We start from the raw sequence: 21224 nt of genomic DNA on the forward strand, positions 1-21224 counted from the left end.
CAGAGGACATTTCTAAAATTTATGTGTAGCATAAACACTTCTTTTAGTTAATTGTAGAAGTTTAACACTGACTATATTTACAGCCCCGTAGGTATAGTTGAAAATTTACATATTAAGCAGAGATGCTCTCTGGCATGGTTTAAGAAAATGATCTGTGTTCTTAATTACACCTTTAGCATAAATGTATGAATGTCATTTAGTGATATGTAAAGAGGAAATCTATGATGATGAAGATAATGATGATGATAATATAAAACATTAATTATATTAAGTTGGCAAATTTGTATTTTTTTAGTATATGATCATTTTATATTTAATGAGGCTATGAGTTGAAGTTTATTTCAATATGATGAAAATTCTAAACTTAAAATTAGTTTCATAGCTATTTTATGTCTTTTAGGTGAACGAAAACTTCCATATCAATGAATTTCAAAGCTAAATTTCCAAACTACATTAAGGAAAGGTGTAACCATGTTTACACATTTCATAGTAATTGATTTTATTCCTAGAGTCAAATACTGATTTATAGTATACAAAATGAGTATATAATTTGACTTAATGAAAATGAGTTGATTGTTCATTTACTATGTATAGCAAAATTAAAATTTCTTATTTTTAAGAGACAGTCTAGCAAAAGCTGGAAAGGAATAATCTCTTATGATATTTAAAGCATAAGGATAATAATTATCAATATTTTCTAATTAATATTTGTCCTTTCCTTAAGCAGTTTTAAGGATACTTAAAGCATAGTCCAAAATTAGAGTTGACAATTGCAAATACAAACCAACCAACACAGTAATAAAATCAATACTTACATTTCCCTTGAGGCCACTATTTACTGTTTGCTGCACCATTTCCTTAATGGAATGGCAGTTATGTTTGCAGAAACCTTGTAACTACCATTTTTATGTTTTAACTAAAAGCAGCTTTCTTGAAGAAGTATGATAAAGAAATTCTTGAGCTACTGTTAAAAATTGTCATAACCATTTAATAGTTACTATGAGTGCAGAGAAGGCAACCTTCCTTTCAAAAATCTTTTCCAGATAAACATTACAGCCTTTCCTGCTGTTTTTCTGATAACGGCAATATGTCTTTTATGTGTTCATTATGATGGACATTGACTTCATACTTAAACATCTCCGTATACTTAAACAACTTGCTCAGTGTAAACAGACATATGCAACTACTAGGGAACATTTCATTTTGGAGTTGATTTTGACAGTATACTGTAAAAATTTTTTAAAAAGGGAGGGAAGTAAGGGAAGTTAGCAGTTTGTTTTACTCCGCATATTAAAATTAATTTCAAAATATAGTTGCCAAAATGACTTAATCTCCTTCAGTTGATTTTTCTTCTCTTGTTTTGATGGGATAGTCATTTCCCTTTCTTATTCATTATTTTGTATTTCTCATGAAGTTATCTCAGATTGATCTAGCATTTTAATGTCAATTCTTTTAACAGATTTGCATTTTTATAGGATTTAATCTAAGTTAAAGTTAATTTATCTCCGCATTTGCTTCCGTTTTTTTTTTTTTTTCCTTAAAGGTAATAATAGCATAAGAATCATTCAAGATGGAAGGGCACATTTCACCGCCCAGCGGAATTTCTGCCTGGCCAAACTTCGTTTTTATTAGTAACTGTACAAACTAAAATAGAGAAGTCGTGTGAACAGAATGCATGGCCCTTTTTAGAGAACGCGTTCTGAAACAGGATATTGAAAATAGAGTCCATTGGCCAACTCAGGTCTTTTTACATGATGATGTCAGCAACTATGTCGCATGATAAAGCTGCAATATTTTCATGACAAAGAAAAATTCATATCCACATCTTTAATAAATGAAGGGGGAAAAAACGTCCTTACTGGATTCATATATTCCCATCAGAACCTTTGTAGCTTCTCTCAACTGTAAATATTGAGAGTAAGATCAGAATGGAAGTGGTGTTGCATCAAAATTAATCGCTGAAGTTATTACTTACGGTGTCACTTGTATCCCATATTCCGGCTTTCCACACAAAGCTTTGAAGAGCCCTACAGGACCCACCAAACGTGATTGATACAGAATCATTGCCACACAACAGCTGCAGTAACAAGGTGCCGCAGCTTTTCCTTTAATCCACCTTTCTTTCTGAGAGTTTATTATGTTTTTGAATTTATTCTTTTGTAGATCTGGAGCTATCTTTTTTATGGAAATTAATCTTTTTAGAAGATTTGTACTCTCTTTTTCAAACACTAATACATTCATTCAAGTATCCTATTATTCAGATCCAGCTGGCTTTTATCTGGTGATATTTACTTCAAAAAGCCAAGTTAAATGGTATCATAGATTAATTCTCAGGGCACAGGAAAGCTTTTTTCGAGAAAAACATGATTTGGTAATTACTTGAAATATCATAATAAAAATCACAGAAAATGTCAAAAATGTATTGTGTAATCTGTCATAATAGGAACCTTCAAGAAGTTGTTTCATTAGAAAGGTGGTGTTCTGAGTCCCTTCTAAGTTTTCATTTCAGTCAAACATGATATAACTCGAAAGTTTGCTTTGGGTTCTAATAAACTGTATTATGAATTTTAGGGTTATATTGTTTGTTCACACAAAGCAGTGAAACTTCAAAAGGGACATTATCCACTGCTATCTCTTACATAAATCAAACTGGAAATAAGACACATTTTACAATTCAATTTAAGATCCCACTGAGACAATAATGTTGCAAGCTGTGCATTTTGCGAAGTAATATAGTAATGTCTAGTTTGCATTTTTGAAAAACCAAATTAATCACACTTTATTGAATACGTTGGAGCAAACCTAAAATTCATCTATTATTAAAAACTTGTGCAACAAACACAAACTATATTTTATACATAAAGGACAAACTCATTTATTCATTAGGATAAAACACTTGGAGTTTGCATTTTGTAACTATGAAAGAAATGACATTTGCTATGGGGGCTGTTTTGAATTTTTAAAAGCAGTCTATACATAGTAAGCTGTTTGAAAATTTATTTTAGCATGCTAAATTGTACCAGGTTTCCAATCATTCGGATAAAAATAGAATTTAGCTTGAAAACTTTGGGGTAAGAAAAGCTGTTCAAGGAAATGATATACTTTATAAAGACATCTCGTACAAATAAAAAATCACATTGTGCTTTAGTTCATAGGTGCACACCTTAATATAATATCCTTTTGTGGTTTCTGTAAGAAAAATAAAACTCTCCTCACTCAGACAAAATAAAGGCTTATCATGCCCTGTGATTTTATCAGGCTAGAGAAAGTACGTACTTTTTGTATGCATACATTTGGATATACAATTCCAATAAGACATTATGTACAGTATTGGAAATCAAATTTTTGTGGCATCACTTAGACATTATCACCTACATAATATATATTATATACTGTTATTTTTGAGGCATACTAGTAAACTTAAGAATTGTGAACCGTGACAAAAACCAAAGAATAGCAAAATAGTGGCTAAGGTGGGGATGTTTACTTTACTGCTGCATATTTTTCAATGTCAGGATAGTAAATACCGTGTTGCTATCTGCTGATGTGTATAATATTCTGTATGATAACAGTTATTTGAGATGCTACAGAACAGTAATATACACTCTGCACAGAATAGAAATAGCAATATTAAAACACATTTCCAGATTTAAGTTTTCAATAAAATATTAAAGTCAAGCTTGTCCTATTTCATTAACCTTATTATTAAATCATGAATTTTAGGGGAATATTTCCTTTCTGCCTTCTCTAATTGTGTTGCTTGAGGAGGGTCTAAAAAAGAGTCCATGAACTCTGAATCCTGCTTTTCTATTAAGAACTCTACATTGCTGAACTCATATCCACTGGTAGGCTGTTGCCCTCTGTCAAGAAAGAGTAAGTTGTATCTCTTTATGTAAAGACTTCCATATAAGACACACATAGTTTTCCTTTTCTTGGGGAAAAATATTTGGTACATATATAAAAGGAACTAGTTTACAAGCCATGGGATTTAGATATAGGGAAGAGTACATGGTATGTCCTCACTCAACATAATTGTTTTGTCATGTCTGGCTCTGGAAACCAATTTTGTTCTTCAATCATCATCTTAGAAAACTCTACTGATAGAGAACACAAGATTTTTTTTCTCTATTTTATCAATTTTCCAGTGGCATGAAATATGAGAATCAGGATTCCTGCCCTGGTCACATCAATGTCAATGTGGTGGATGACAGAACTTGTGATGATTATTCCTGATGATGAGTTCCTTCTCCTCCTTCTGACCATCTGATACATTGCTTTAATCGTATCTTTCGCCTGCCTAAGATGATGACCAAACTCATCATCCTGACATCTGAGAACTTCCATAATCTGGCCCTAGCCTACCTAATTCTTTCTGACTTCTGATGCTTTCCTAATATGTACTTTTTTTCTCCATCAGTGGGGCTACCAGCTGTCGTCCAGACCCACCATTTATGCTTGTCTTTGCCTTGTTGAACAGTCCCGGCAGTTCTCTCAACTTGGTGTGCTCTGTTGTGCCGTAGAAAGGATTTAGGACCAAGGGTCAGGCGATAAATGTATTCCAAGTCCAGCTCTTTTCCTGGAGAGTTATATGGCCTCAAGAGTGTCATTTAATCATTCTGAACACATGTCCTCTGCTGCAAAATGAGAGAACTGTGCTTGATGGTGAGGTCTTCTCAGAGAAGTCTTTCCAGTGTGCTCTCCTAACCCACATGCTAACATGTGCACACATGCATCACGTATGTGCAGAAATTCTTCCAGCCTTCCGGAATGGCATCTCATTTAATATACCATGTCACTTTATTTATTTATTTGCTCATTATTTTCTCTACCCACCTCTCAACTAGAATATAAACTCCACAAGGATATAGATTTTTATCTTCTTTCTTTACTGCTCTAGTCCCAGTGCTTAGAACAATGCCTGATACATAAAAGGTGTTTGATATGTGTTAAAAAAATGAATTAATGATTTCTGTGTCTGCTTTGTACTCTAACATTCTATGCATATTCATTTCTAATCAAATATATACATAGAAATAAATTGTATGTTGTATAGCGCTTTTAAATATAATTTCTTGCTCTTTTTCCATATACTGTAAAATTGTTGGATCTGGTTCTCTTTATGTGATCATATATTGATATTTTAAAAATTTATTTCTATTTTCTGTCCTATTTCTATTTTTTTTCTATTTGATATGGCTGCATTATAATCTTAATAGTCTGATTATTTCTTCCTGTTTCCTCTTCAAGATTTTCAATATGCAATATTAACTTGACTTTTGGTTAGACAAGGTTATGAAATCTTTTTCAAAGCCAGAATTTAAACATATCTTAATATTAATTTGAGCAAATGCACATGAGTGATTTTCAAAAATTATTTTCACAGTAAGTAGAAATTTGACACATTTAAAAATTAAGCCTTCTATTCTTAAACTCTTAATACTTTTGTAGATTTGTTAAATTTATAATAGCTAATATATAAATATACAAAAAATCCCACATAGTGTTACACACAAAAGGCATTACAAATAAACTTTTTTGAATTTTTTTATCAGTATGTCCATAACAGAATTATAATTCTTAGTGAAAATAATTCAAATACATGATAAGATACAAACTATACTCAAGAGGTTTCTTTGTGAAAAGTAACTCTTCATAGAAAGCTCATAGAACAAAATTTCAAAATTTACCAAAGAGGAGGGGCACCTGGGTGGCTCAGTCGTTAAGCATCGGCCTTCGGCTCAGGGCGTCATCCTGGAGTTCTGGGATCGAGCCCCACGTTAGGCTCTTCTGCTGGGAGCCTGCTTCTTTCTCTCCCACTCCCCCTGCCTGTGTTCCCTCTCTCGCTGGCTGTCTCTCTCTCTCTGTCAAATAAATAAATAAAATCTTTAAAAAAAAAAAAATTTACCAAAGAGGAAAAACAGTTTCTGTACAGACCATGTAAACTAAAGGAAGTTCTTGAGGTATTTAATTTGTTTTGAAAAATTGTGTCTTAGCCTACTAACTAAAGTCTTAAATAGTTATTTAATATAAATTATTTTAATTAAGAGCAGCATTTAACAAGGTTTATTTACCCAGGTGTTAGGCCAGGTACATATAAATGAGAACATCTGTGTACTGTTGACAATGGTTCTAACATTCCCTGTGTAATGATGTGAGAGAACATGTGTGGTAGAACAGAGAAAAAGAGAGTGCAATATTTTAATGTTGGAGAAGATACTGACATTATTTAAGACAGATTTTTGATCACAAGAGAAAATAACAGATCATTATAATTTTTTTATTATGTAGAGTATTTTCTACAATTAGATAGCTAGTTTTTATTCAGTAATTAAGGATCCCTCCCTAGAAGATATTTTTTTTAATAAGTAGAGTTCTCTTTACACTGAAAACATGTGAAATACACTATCTTTGGTACAGATAAAGACAATTTGTATAGATGTTGGTTTTATCAGTTTAAGATTTTTAAGAATTCTGTTTCTCCATTTAAGCACTTCAGAAAAAATAGTAATTTCACCATTCATTATTTATATCTTAACAAGGTATGTGTCCTTTAAATATTGATGCTGGGAAAATTTTATGGAAGAAAAATAATGTGATTTATCCAAATACTATCGTGTGTGTGTGTGTGTGTGTGTGTGTGTGTTTAAATGAACATAGAACCTATGTTAAGCACTTAATTCTGACACTGAATCATCATTGTGTGATCTTAGGTTGGTTGTATTCTCCCTTATATTCTTTATTGGTCATACTATGGTTATAATAGTTACACTAGATATTTTTTAAATAAAAAATGAATCAGGATGTTTAAATTTTACTTTATACTGACCTAAGGGTGTTGATATTATCAGAAAATCAATCCTCATTTCAAAACACACTTTCTAACCATTTTTCTTATTCTAATTCACATTGTCACAACAATCTAAGAAAGCATGTTGTATGCATTTATTCTTGGAGGAAAAATGAGTGCTTATATTTAATTCCTAAATTAGAGTTAAAATGTAGAAATGAAATTATCCACATTAATGCTAATCTTCTTAAGTATTTTTTTCATTGCTAACAACTGAAATTTTAGTGGTCATTTTGACCTTGAAAATCACCTGCCATGTCTGCCCATGAAAAACTGATGAAAAGTGCTTTGAATAGTATGTCTTCACTACATATAATAAAAGCTACGGAAAGAATGATTTGGTTTCATATAAACAGTAGCTTTCAACAGGCCTGCCATCTGCATGTAATCTACCACTATAATATAATATTATTTCAATGGTCCTTCAAATGTGCTGAGTTACTTGTGATATGTAGACTTTTGATTTAAAGCTGCCTCTCTCCATAATGTTCTTAAAGGGATCTTGTAATTGCTGGATATTGTAATTATTTATCATATTAGAAAGTGGACTAATGGCACCTTTCAAGCTATGCTTAGCTGTGTGTGTGTGTGTGTGTGTGTGTGTGTGTGTGTGTGTGTGTGTTGTCCCTGTTTAGTCTATTTACTTAAATAATAATTAGGATTGTTAAATCTTTACGTTCAATCATAATGTCCTACATTCATTCATTCAGTATTAATTGAGGACTCAAGGCCTGTCAGGTATTCATGTTGAGTTTCTTATTAAAAAGAATATTATAGCTAAAGTGGAGAGACTTGAAAATTATAAACAGGCATTGATACTCTTTGGTGCTTCTCAGGCTTCTTTTTCTTCTCTTTTGTTTTGTTTTGAAATCATTCAGTTGCCTTATTTGGGACTTATTCTGTGGCTTACAGTAGAAATACACTTTTAGCAGAAATGCCTTTATTGTTTTCTATACCCTCTTCAAGCTTCATGGCTTAATGTCCCACCTACGAATCAAACACATCAAAATTTACCTCGAAGGGTATCTGCTTTTCTTCCAAATTTCAATTCTGTATTTCTAATTGCTTGTTGTCAATCTCTATTGGATTGTTCCCGAAATATCTCATATTTGGTAAGTCCAAAATTGAACTGATTTTTATTTATTGTTAAATCAGATCTTCCTCATTAGTCAATTTGAAGTTTGGATTGCATGTTCAGAATTCCTGAATCTAAATCCTGGGGCAAATTAAATCAACCTTTATAACAGTCACGTGGATCTTCCTCAGAGTTTCCTGAGATTCATTGGATAGTACATCTAAAAACTTACCACAATGACTGACACATTGAAAGTAGATGATCATGTTAGATATCACCTTCTTCGCCTTGTTAATGATATCACCATACACCCCATTAGTCTAGATACTCAAGTCATCTCTCACATTTTACTCTCTTCATCCCCTTTTGTACCTAAATGATCACCAAGTTCTATCAAGTTTATTTCCAAAATATCAAACATACTTCTTCCTCTCTTTTATTCCAAAGGATAAAATTATGTACCAATGTGCTATATTTGTGTATCTCTCTCCCACACTGTAAACTGCTCAAGGACAAAGGCTATAGCTTGGCATTTTTAAAAGCAACATTGAAGTTTACCTCATATGAATTTAAGAATTGGTCTGAGAGGGGCGCCTGGGTGGCACAGCGGTTAAGCGTCTGCCTTTGGCTCAGGGCGTGATCCCGGCGTTATGGGATCGAGCCCCACATCAGGCTCCTCCACTGGGAGCCTGCTTCTTCCTCTCCCACTCCCCCTGCTTGTGTTCCCTCTCTCGCTGGCTGTCTCTATCTCTGTCAAATAAATAAATAAAATCTTAAAAAAAAAAAAAAAAAGAATTGGTCTGAGAATTGCAGCTTTCAACTCAACTGACTGAAAGTTAGCCCTACTTTGTTAAATGCTGGAGATACAATGATGAACAAAAGAAACATTGGGCTGACCATGTGGTGCTTACATTAAGACAAGAGACATTGAGTCTTTAATAACAATGGGAAACAACTGAAGTTCTTTAAGCAGGGGAGTGACAGTGTAAGATTTGTGCTTAAAAGTAATGATGATCCTTGAATCTGATTCCAGGGGCAGATATGGAAGTAGAGATAAATTACATAGATGAAATCAACAGGACATGAAATGGAATTGGACATTTGTGGCACACAGTGAGAGAGAAGGAGATAAAGATGATTCCTAGGTTTCTGGTTTATAAACTAGCTGGTGATGCCATTCTTTAAGGCCAACCAGGTTTGGGGAGAAGATAATTTAAGACGTAGATCCATACAAATGAGAAATATTGAGATAATTCCCATGAGTATTCCATCGTACCTATGAGGGGTTTTTGCTTTTTGGAAGATTTAATAGCAATTTTGGCTCAAGTGAGAAGATTTTTCAGTTTCAACATAAATAATTTAAAACTGAAAACATTGTATAAAAAATGGAAATTAAAACTGATGTAAAGTGACCATGAGCAACACTAACCCATGAACATAAACTTGTTAATATTATATACCATGACATCAATTACTCTACTAACAGTATATAAAGTATATTAACTTGAAATTTTATTTGATGTAATTGTAAATCTATAGGGAAATTACAATATCCTTAGAGAGGAGAATTTCTAGTTCATTTGTTTGCCTAATGGAAAAATAATTTGATGAGTTAAAGTGGGAAAAGGTAGAAATTCACTGACATTGGCAATGAGAAAGGTTAAAAGATGCAGTTAAATTAACATGGATACATTATACCCAACTGCTTTATTTTATAGAATTTCATGAATATGTTTTAGATCGGAAAGCTTACATATGTTTTTAGTATTGTTATTTTTACACTGTCCATAATAGCATTATACTTTCACTGTGGAAATTAACCAATCTGTTGCAATATGATCATTTCCACTGAATAAAAACATTTGGCTCTTGCTTCCAATCATCTTATAGTCCATATTAACAAAACTTCGAAATATTTAGTCTACACAAATTATTCTGGCTACTCTTTCTTTCCTTGTATTGAGTCCTCTGTAACTGTGTACTCCGTCTGAGTCTGGTTTTGTTTTGTTTTGTTTTGTTTTGTTGTTTTGTTTTGTTTTGTTTTGTTTTGGGGATCCATTTTACCTGGTTAACACTTAGAGCGTGGTGCTAATGAGTCCGAAGAAAACAACAGCATCAAAAAGCAAAGTGTTTTCTGATGTAATTATCTCTGTCTTCTCCACGTAAAGTATTTAACCTTTTATCTTTCTACTAATGGCCTTCCCCCCTTTATTTTAGGTTGTATCAAAACTTTCTGGAATTTGGTACAAAATAAGGGAAAATATAAAGTATTGCACTGTATATAGCAATTCATTCTAATAATTTTTATGAGTTTAAAATAAAGGCTTTTCAAATGTAAGCCATTGTCTATATTAAGTTACCTAATGCTGTTTTGGTTTTCCATGATTCCTCAAGGATTCTCAGGATAATTATTTTTTATATTTCTCACTGTTTTTTAAGGACACTTTTATGTATTCCATTTGATCTTAGTGACTTGAACCTCAGCTCTGATTTTACTATTTGTTTCTCATTCTTTCTAGTTCAAGAATCATTAGCCATGGTGAAGAACATTCAACTAAAATAAGAAAGAAATAAGTAGCCCTGATTTCCAGTATCTTGTATGCCACTTTGTGTAGCCTGTTAACTTACGCCACTTTCAGCAACACTGCAGGATGTATAAGGAAATAGAAATACCTCAACTTGGTGAAGAAATCTAGCTATTAGCATTGTTCTGATGAATCCATGGACTTTAATAGCACTGGTGTTAATAGTATCACCATTATATATATAAAATAAAATGTATCAAAATAGCTCTGCATTCAAAAGAAAACATCACAGGTAAATTAGAAGCTTTCTTATATGGCAAGAGTTTTAAATTCCTAATTAACAAATACTTAGCACTCAGGTAACACAGAGTAAGGTTTAGTTAATGATAAAGAACTAAAGAAAATATGTCTAAATATTTCTGGGAGAGTAACCTGCTTACCTAAATGACTCATATTTACTGGTAGGAGGATAGTTAGAATTCATGACAATCCTCTTCTTTCTAAGAAAAAGAGTAAGTTAATGTCAGAACATCAGCTGAGCAGAATTGGTTACATGATAGCCAACGAGTTTTGTTTTTCCCCAGCAATTCCAAATCAAACATGAGATGTGTACATATACAAATTTTAGATTCTGGAAATGGACTTCTCTGTGGTCATTAAAACCTAGGCATTTGTGGTGGGTTTTTTGTTTGTTTGTTTGTTTGTTTGTTTGTTTGTTTTGCTGAACCACTATATCTCAACTAGGATATTTTGTTTTGTTTTTTAAATTGTGCCCCTAATTAATTGTACCTGGAAAAGATTACTTCTTCATTTTAAAATAATTTGATGAAGTTGAACTGAAACACCAAAAGATTTCAGTGTTTTTATATGCTAATGTAGATCAACTGAGCTCAGATCATTATCCAGAAAAAGATTTAAATATTACATTAACTCATGAGAGGACTGTTTTCTCGCGTTTATGCAAAACACTAGGAGTACTGCTGACAATTTATATCTCATTTTTTTATTAGGATGAAGTTAATCCCCTAACAGATAATAACTTGTTTATTCTCTCTTACCTTTGAAATAACAACTGAATATCCATAGTGTCTGTGACTAGTATTTACTCTAACTGAACAGTCTTGTCTCCATTGTTAAGATGGCGTTGACATCCGTCTAAGTGGTCTCCAATGGTATGGAGTAAATGCCTGCTCTTGCCATCATTTTCATTGTAAACGAATCTTGACAATGTCAGGTTCCCATCACAGTCTATCAGTGTCACTCACTAAACAGTGGTGTGACCGTTAGTCCCTCTGAGATTTGCCTCCTTTATCAGGGTCAGCCTGTGGGAAAATCTGAATGAATAGTTACATGTTACCTAGATATAAAGGGCAATAATGTTTACATGTACTTTTACTATTTTAATGCATGATAGTTTAAAGGTGTTTGTTTTTTACAGATCACTTTAATTTTATGTTTGATTATTTTACATGTACTCTATCCAAAATTCATAAAAAATACTGTGGCCTTCCCTTTTGGAATCTATTTCTCATTAGATATATGCAGGATTTGATCACAAATATGATTATCTGGGCTAGGATATTTGGTAAGACTCATACACATACTCAAAGTTTGTGTTTTGTTTTGTTTTTAATTAAAGAGAAACAGTAATAATATGCTTCCCCAAAACAGTTTCGATTTCCTCTTCTACTTAAAACTTGTGTGCCAAAAAACAAAGTGATCTACTCTTCTTCTCTAAAGATTAGCTCCACATTTAATCGCTCTTTAATTCTTTTTCATGGTAATCTTTTTTTTTTAACATCTGTCTTAATTGATAATTTAATGTTTCCGCTGATTTGCAAAATAGTATTCCAAACGCTGAACATTCACATTTCTTTCCCTTTGTTTCAGTTTATTTGCAAGAATCAGTTACTAAAATTTTATTTATAACTTAGCCATATTTGTCATTGGTTCTATTGAATATATCATGTAATAAGATATTGAGTAGAATTTTTCCTGTGGTCCCACACCAGAACAAAAGGTACCATGCACTCCTCATTTTAAAGAAAGTAACAAGCAACTGCTACTTATTAATAGCCCCTGAACCAGCCTATCCTAACTATCACTCCAGACCCCATAAATATCCTCCTCCTGTATTATAAGAGGGTAGGACCATAGGGAGTGGGGAGTTGCAGAAATTCTTGTAGTAAAGAGATAGCATTTAGTGGGGACGGCTGTGGCTCACTGATCCTTTTTTGAGAGCATTTCCTCACCACCAAGTGAAGAGAGGGGGAGTTCCAAGAGAATTATTCAAGGATTACAGGTGCCTCCACCTCATTTCAAAGCTGGATTTCTTTTTTGGTTTGAACTGCTGATCTGTTTTCTGTACATAAATGAGCATGGGGATAAAGAATTGAGAGGTGGCAGGGTAGAGAGAGTGGACATCATTGAAACAAGAGGACCCACACCAAGAGAAGAACCTTAGTTTTAAGAGGTGATGGCAGTTTCGGGAGCTCAGAAGAACAGGAAGCTGAGAGAGATTTCCATTGTCAGGGACTCCTGCTGCTAGGAATTTCCTCTGGAAGGGCCCCTCTTAAAGAATCAGACATGACTTAGGAGATACTTAGCATTAAGCACCTGCCATGGGAAGATGTAAATTGCCGCTACGAATAGTCATAGAAGCTACAGTGCAGGGAGGACTTGAGCAGGAACTGGTTGGGTAGGAGGCTTTTATCCTACTATCCAGGAGAAAGAAAGGAGGAGGATGGATGAAAAACTAGCCAAGCCCATGTCTTCCAGGCTACCTAGGCTCTAGGGCTGGCCAGTGCTCATGGGGTTGGGGAAACAGAGATGAGTGTTAACTAGAATGGATTTTTTGTTTGTTAGTTTTTGTGAAGTTTTTTGTTTTTTGGTTTTTTGTTTGTTTGTTTGTTTTTTAGAGGGAAAGCATGTGTACCAACAGGGGAGGGGCAGAGGGACAGGGAGAGAGAGACTCTCAAGTAGACTCCACACTGAACATGGATCCCAATCTCATGATCTTGAGATCATGACCTGAGCCGAAATAAAGAGTTGGTCACTGAAATCGACTGAGCCACCCAGGTGCCCCTATAATGGATTTTTCCATTCTAGGAGGTTATTAAGGGGCAGAAAAGGGAGCCTTGACAAAACATGTTTGAAGGCACTAATTAGAGGAGAAATAAAACCATTTTATATTTGTAACCCATCAGTTCTGACTGTCCCATAATCTGGTTATCTTTAGAGTAGAGTTAGCTTTCAAAATTTAAAGGTTTCTCCCCAAAGCAGTATATTTCTGCATTCAAGATTGGTCCATCATAAAATATGTATCAGAAAATATAAAATATAAAATAGGGGCAAGCCAAGAAAAGTGGTCTGAGCTCATAAAAAGACTGAGAGAGTGCATTAAGCTGTTTGCCTTTTTTCAGAATCTGAACTGTAAGGTGGGAGAGAATCTCCTATACCCGGTCTTTACAAATTCAAATTTCACTTATACTAAATCTGAAGATCATCCTGCTTGTCCCTGAAGAATATACATCTTTTTACACAAAGGAAAACTAAACACACACAATCACTTTTTTGTATATAGGTTCCATATATTCGTATACATAATTATTGATAAATTCTTAAATCAGTATAATTAGGCAGGGGAAGGGTATTGTTTCAGGTTATATAAAATGCATAATTAACAGTTTTTAGCCAGAGACAGAATTGGTGATCAGGCATTAATTTCAATTTTCTTTCTTTCATTTATGTACCTACTTACCTCTGGCTGTTGCAAGACTGTACATTTGTTAATTTTCACTCCACCAAAATCATGCCATAGTATTAGTGGCTGGCCTTGACTGTGCTTGCGGTTACACTCTTAATCTCAGCATATAGCAGCTGCCTGTTGTTCTCTGCCCTCGGCTGAACCTATGTAAGCAGGTGTCAAACCAGAGACTGTTTCCGAATTTCTCCACAATCTGTGTCTACAACTAGGTATGGGAGATCCTCTCTCCCATCTGTCCCCTCCCCCCAAGTAATCAACAGCTGGATACACTGTCTGAGTCTTCTCATGAACTCATGACCATTTTCCTTGGCTCAAACCATTTTATAGTTTTATTTTACCAGGTTTTGCATATGTGCCTCAACAACCTATTACAGTATGTGTTCTTTGAGGATAGGGTTGTGTCAACTTCATCTTGTTCTTCCACTATAAAGTCAAGAAACAATGTGATCCTATAAGAATAGGGGAGAAAAATTTAATCAATTCTTTTCTGTTTCTCTGTAACTCTTCTTAGCAAATATAAGAGTTTTTCTTAGATATTTAATCTGTCTCTTGCAAGATTTCATGTGGGCATAGTTGTACACTTTAATTTTAAAGGTATATATATGTGCGTATTTATTTGTATGTAGGCATAGTATACATATATATATATATATACTGGTTTATATCAGTCACTGAATATATTGGCTTAAACCAAAGCACCTGAAATTATACATTTAATAACTATGGGTATGTCTTGTTCTGAAGTGGCCTATTTTCAATTCTTATTTATTAATGCTAATAGAGGAAAAGGATGTTATAAATAATGCAAAAATCACTTACAGCTGACTTAGTTATATATTGTATATTTTTCATCAGACTTAGTTTCTTAATTGTTTGCTCTATTTATTACCCAAATGAGCTAACATCATGAGTATTTAACAAATGATGATTGGCGGAGATGGCTAGGAGCATTTTATGTAGTGGGAAAATCCAATCTAGTGTTATAAACTTGCTATGGAAAATTCACATATGGATGATTGATATTTACCTTACACAAGGGACTAATATCCTGTGATGCAAAAGAGATGTGAAAATAGATCGTATTTTGTCTATAATCTGTTTCAGAATGATTCAGTCAGAATTTTGGCTTAATATTTTATATAATGTGAAAAAACAGAGTTACAGTGCTTCTCTACTAAGAGCAAAATTGAAATATATTTGGAAAAATGACTTCTTCCAATTTAGTAACTGGCAATCAGAACTCAAAGAAGAAATTGGTTCAAATGAACAGAAAAACAAAAGTAGATAATACATATAAACAGAACTCAAACTCAGTCTAAACTAATGAATGTGAATATTTTTCTACACTCCATATATTAATTGCTAAGTAACATGCTATGAAAATATAATGCTTGCTTTTGTTGGATATTGTAAATGAAATATGTAGAGAAAATTATCCATTAATTACAAATTCCCAATCCAGTTTTCATATTCACATAGCATTTATTCCAAAATGTTATTTCTATACCAACTATCAGTGGTTATTTTAACTGATACTATAAAAAGTAAAAATGTAAAGAAAAATTTGTACATACATTGATAGAGGCATTGTAGAATGGAGATTTTTTTAAATGTTTTGTCACTGAATGTTTTCATGATATCATACACTTGAAAAATTCATACTTAAAATTTTTGCATGTTTGACTAGGACCTTGGTATAAGTGTCAAAAAAGGCATGAGTAAAAAATAAGGTTCGTAAATTTGTGAATATGGAAGTGAACGCTTATATGACAGTGTAGGAATAAGCTGGAGAAATTTCTTTTACGTGAGTCATTTCTGGATGAAGCTATAAACTTTTTTTTAGCCAAAAGCTGTCATGGTTTCTTGTAAAATAATAAAGATAATAAAGATATCCATTTTAATTGATTCTTTTCATTGTTTAATAAAATTGCTTTGTTTGATTGCTGAAGAATTTGAATTGAGTTTTCATTACCCACTTCTGAACAATTTACTCTAAGATCCAGACAGTATTGAGCTAATGAGTTTGAATTTATATTGAACCTTAACTGTCTTCATGAAGTAAATGGAAAAAAATCATGGCAGTAACTAAGTATTCTTCATTAAAAACTATGTCGTGGAGATTTTACAATGAGGCTTTTAATAGAGCTAAAGCATTTAAATTGGAGTTTTACCAACTTTTCTGTTTCTAAGCATATTATAAGAAAATATGATTTCCTTTTTTAAGAAATGAAAAACTCATAAACTGATGAGGACATTACAGAAATTTTCTTTCAAGCGGGTAGTTTGTATATTCAACAGATTCAGTCAAACAATAAGTTAATGTTAATTTAATTTGGGAACATGTCTAAATTGAAATTATTCATAAACAGCTTCCAAGATATATCCTATTAAGGTGTTTCACATCTACTGAAATCCAAGACATAGCCACCATGACTAAAATGCAAGACCTCAAATGTACTGTTTTGACCTTGACAGTATATTGCCATAATCATCAACTTTTGTTTCTCTGTAGTTGAAAAAAGGTGATTTTTTATTGATGCACACACATTTCATTTACTGCTGTGGCCTTATAAACCTTTGTAAAGTGATCTCTGAGGTTCTTTGTACTATGTCTAACCATCTTGGGCATTTAATAATTCCATGTTTAGGATTTGTGGTAGAATTCAGTGAGGAACTTTAACTCTGAATGGTGGCTAGAATATCACTTAATACAACTACCAGTGGGCTTCAGTTCCACAAAGTAATTAATTCTCTAGGTATATAACAGAATGCATGTTATCTTAATTTGGTTAGTCAAACTAGATTAGACTCCAAAAATAGGCTAAATATTGTGGAATTTTTTTTAAATTGAAGACCTATGTAAGAAATCAAGAAACAAAAAAGAAAATATGGTTTGGGGGAAATTTACTTACTTGAGGTTATTTCCCCAGAAGTCACTTGGCCAATCTCCAAATGTGATATACTTTTTAAAACCTCATTTCAAATTAATCATTAGAAGATTTGGAATAATATTGTGTCCAAATTACTTATATTCATTCCCCACAAGCAGCAGTGATGTTCCCTGGAATAAGGAAACACTGTACCCTTGCCCACCCCAGGGATCTCACCCTTCTGTTGCCCTCCTCGGCATGCTGGACCTCTTCTAGCCTTCCACTTGGTCATCCTCTCCACCATCTTCAGCAGAACCACCTTCTGCCAAATTGTATAATGACATTTTCTGGCACTAAAAATAGTAGTTGCACAGAAAAAAAATCTAATTATTGGATAGTAAAATACAGGACAGAATAAAGAGATATTACATTTAGATAACCAATTGTGATAAGCTAAAAAAAAGACCCTCATATTTTAAACAAGAATTAGACTGATCAGAAGAATAATACAGCAACAAATTGACCATTTGTACTAAACACATGAAGCGTGGTGATATGATAAAACATGGCACCGAACTGGTTAGCATTAAAACTAATTTCCTTGAGTGGTGAGTGGATGTCGTTGCACAAAAAGGGACAAATATCTTTCCTTTGGCAGTCATTATTAGAACATTTCTTAATGCTTAAATTTTCAATGATTTATGTTCTTTGCCGTTTTAATAAATGAGATACACCATGTTTCATAGTTTTATTTGAACAGAGCAATGATGATATATGTGTATTTTTTATAGGACTGGAACTTCCTTTTATGATGATGCCCCACCCTCTAATTCCTGTCAGCCTACCTCCAGCCTCTGTCACCATGGCAATGAGCCAGATGAACCATCTCAGCACCATTGCAAATATGGCGGCAGCAGCACAAGTTCAGAGTCCCCCATCCAGAGTCGAGACATCTGTTATTAAGGTAATTGTTTTCTCACATGATTATTTTGGATTCTGCCAAACAGATCTTAAACCACCATCTCTCAATCGGTGTTTTTATTCCACAATTCTAACTTCAAAACAGCTAGGTGATAGTAAATAAATTATGAGAAAAATCACTTGTAGTAATTAGAACCAGGCAGAAGCAGGGGTACAATATTAGACAATATTAGGTTAGGTAATCTTAAATTCTGTGTTATGTCTATTAAGAGAGAGATGAACATGAGAAATTGATATATTTCAAGTAGCACGTGTGTTTAAGTGTTTGGTTGTGTGTATGAGGACATGTGAGTATGTGTATGTGTATGTGGTGTTATGGTGTGATACCTTAAGGTGTAGAAAAGTACTTGATTTGTTTTTAGAAGATAAGAAGTGTTAAGTTATGGTTCTGCCACTTAATAGCTGTGTTGCCTTGGGCATGTGACTGAATCTTTCTGATTCTCTTCTACATATAAAAAAAATAGGTAGTGCAGTGTAGGTGTAAAAACTAAACAAAATAGTAAAATTCAATGTTTTTTATAAATTCAAAAATACACTACATGTAGAAGATAACATTATTGTTATACAAAAAACACACATGTGTAAATACACAATTCTCTCTCTCTCCCCACCGCCTTGTGTGGGAGGGTATGTGTATACCCTTAAATGTGTATGTGTATGCTTTTCACTTATTTTATAATGTGTATTTAAATCAAATTATTTTGAATGCATTGTCAGAGTATATTATTAATTTTTAAACTAAGTAAAAGATACCTCATGCTCATCCTTAGCTGACATAACCATTACCTCATTTTTCTGAATATAATACACTTGAGTTTAAGGGAGCCTCTGGAGCATGTCTTACATAAAATGTCCTGTTAACAATCCTTATTCATTGCTGGTAAATACGCAAAATGATATAGCCATTTTGGGAGACAGTTTTGTGGTTTCTTATGAAACTAAACATACTCTTACCATATGATTGTATATTTTGCCAGCTCCTTGGCATTTACCCAAAGAGGTAGGAAATTTATGTCCACCCAAAAACTTGCACATGGATATTTATAGCAGCTTTTTAAAAAAATAATTGTCCAAATTTGGAAGCAATTAAGATGTCTTTCAGTAGGTGAAAGGATAAAAAAAAAGTAGTACCTCCATATATTATGACTTTGTTAAATTAACATTTGTTAAGTGGAACATAGGGTGCTTGATGGTGAGCCATGGTCCAACAACAGACCATAAGAAAAACTGAAATAGAGAACTTTATTACTCATGAGTCCTGAGGTATACCTCAGGAGGTATACCTCAAGGGACCACATGCTGAGGTCAAGGAAGAGTGCAGAGAGAACAGCCAGGATCTGAGGCAGATGCTTGTATTAAGATCCATGCATGGAATACTTTGAGGTTCCTCAGCTAGGGCTAGATTGGTCAATTAAAACCAGAAGAGCAGCATTTTGGTAAGCCCCACAGGGATTCTATCTAAGAGAAGACTGCTAATCACAAATGCTGTTGAGGAAGTCCTATCAGGGACTTACCATTTGTTTGTGACTCTGTGGCTGCTATCTAGGGCATGTCCCTCCAAGACAGTTGGCCAAACAAAATGGATGCCGAGGCAGCAATTCCATGGAGTAGCTTAGCTAAACTCCTGATACCATATAATAGAATATTATTCAGAACTTCAAGGAAATGAGCTATCAAGCCATGAAAAGACATAGAGAAAACTTAAATGTATACTGGTAAGTTAAAGAAGCCAGGCTGAAAAGATTACACACTGTGTGATTCCAAGTGTATGACGCTCTAGAAAACGCACAACTATAGAGATGTTAAAAAGATCAGTGGTTGCCAAGGGTTGACAGGGATGAATAGGGAGAGCACAAGGAATTTTTAGGACAGTGAAAATGCTCTGTATGATGCTATAATGGTGGATAATGTCATTATATATTTTTAAAAAAGGTTTTGTGACTACTTATATAGAATGTTGAATATTATGCTAATAGCAATGTTTCTTATAATAATGGCTCTATAAACAAAGATGTATACTAGTCCCTCATATCATTTTCTGAAGTATTCATATCTGGAAAAAAAAATATATATATAGATATAGATATACATATAGATTATAATATATATAATTGTATTAGTTCTATATTATAGATACATCGATATATAGAGATAGATATTATAATATATATTATCCTCTATAAATATATGACATATAAATATATATAAATATATAAATTGTATATATATCATATATATATATATATATATCACAGAAGACCCAGATCAACTTCTTAAAAATCTTTAGCTGAGAGAATGTCAAGGAACGCTACATTGTTATCAGCCCAGATCAGAGAAGATAACTTTTAAAAATTCTTCTTTATTCTAAGTGACTTTTAGAGGGTTCCTTTGTTACTAAAGAATTTGTTAATCAAGGAGTCACCGCATAATTCAATTTATGATCATTTTTGGTAATAGTTATTACTGAGATTTCAACATTCTCATTGCCTCACTCACTGAAGTGAACGAGAAGGAGATTTTGGCTGAAGAAAAAAGCCTAAGTGTTTCTATCATTGTGCTCCATAGCTATTTAAAAAGAAAAAAAAGGAAAAAGAAAAGGTACTAAGTATTAGTTATAGGATGTGATTATTCTTATTTTTTAAAATTTAGTGATTCTTACTATAGAGAATCATCCTCATAATATTAATTATTTAAGTTTCACTCTTGAAACTGGGAATTTTTATAATTTCTCATTTAGACATGATTTAGATTCATAGTTAAAGTAAAAATATGGCAGAAGAGCAGATTTTAGCAGTTTAAAATCATAATGGGTGACTTTGTTATAAACTCTAGATCTAAATTTGGACATCAGCTAGTAGCACATGGATCCAAAAGACTCCAATTATATTAGGAAGCTTGATTTACTTTATATTTTCAATACAGATATATTTTTTAAATCGTTTGTGTTATATCAAATGTTAATTAGAATATTTAAAGAGTGAAACTTCCTTTAATAAGTCCTTGATTGTCAGCGTTTAGGTAAGTAGGAGGAAGGAGTTGCGTTTCCTCTGGAAAGCATCTGTAGAAAACTGTCTAGATTATTGAGAAGTCAGCAACATTCCTGTGGTTTCTTAAATTAAGGTTAGGAGTGGAGAGGAGGGAGATAGGGAGAAAGGAAGGA

At 33.2% G+C, this 21224-nt stretch overlaps 1 protein-coding gene across 2 annotated transcripts in view; it reads left to right on the forward strand.

Annotated features, from left to right (window-relative positions):
• DACH1 (dachshund family transcription factor 1) overlaps window positions 1-21224 on the forward strand; it is a 411845-nt gene that overhangs the window by 265622 nt on the left and 124999 nt on the right. For both annotated transcript variants that reach the window (XM_026493390.4, XM_044381855.3), the window contains exon 4: window positions 17875-18047. In XM_026493390.4, coding sequence (XP_026349175.2) covers window positions 17875-18047 — 173 coding nt within the window. The remainder of the gene's footprint in view (window positions 1-17874; window positions 18048-21224) is intronic.

This window comes from Ursus arctos, unplaced genomic scaffold, assembly GCF_023065955.2.
Source record: "Ursus arctos isolate Adak ecotype North America unplaced genomic scaffold, UrsArc2.0 scaffold_10, whole genome shotgun sequence".
Classification (NCBI taxonomy): Eukaryota; Metazoa; Chordata; class Mammalia; order Carnivora; family Ursidae; genus Ursus; species Ursus arctos.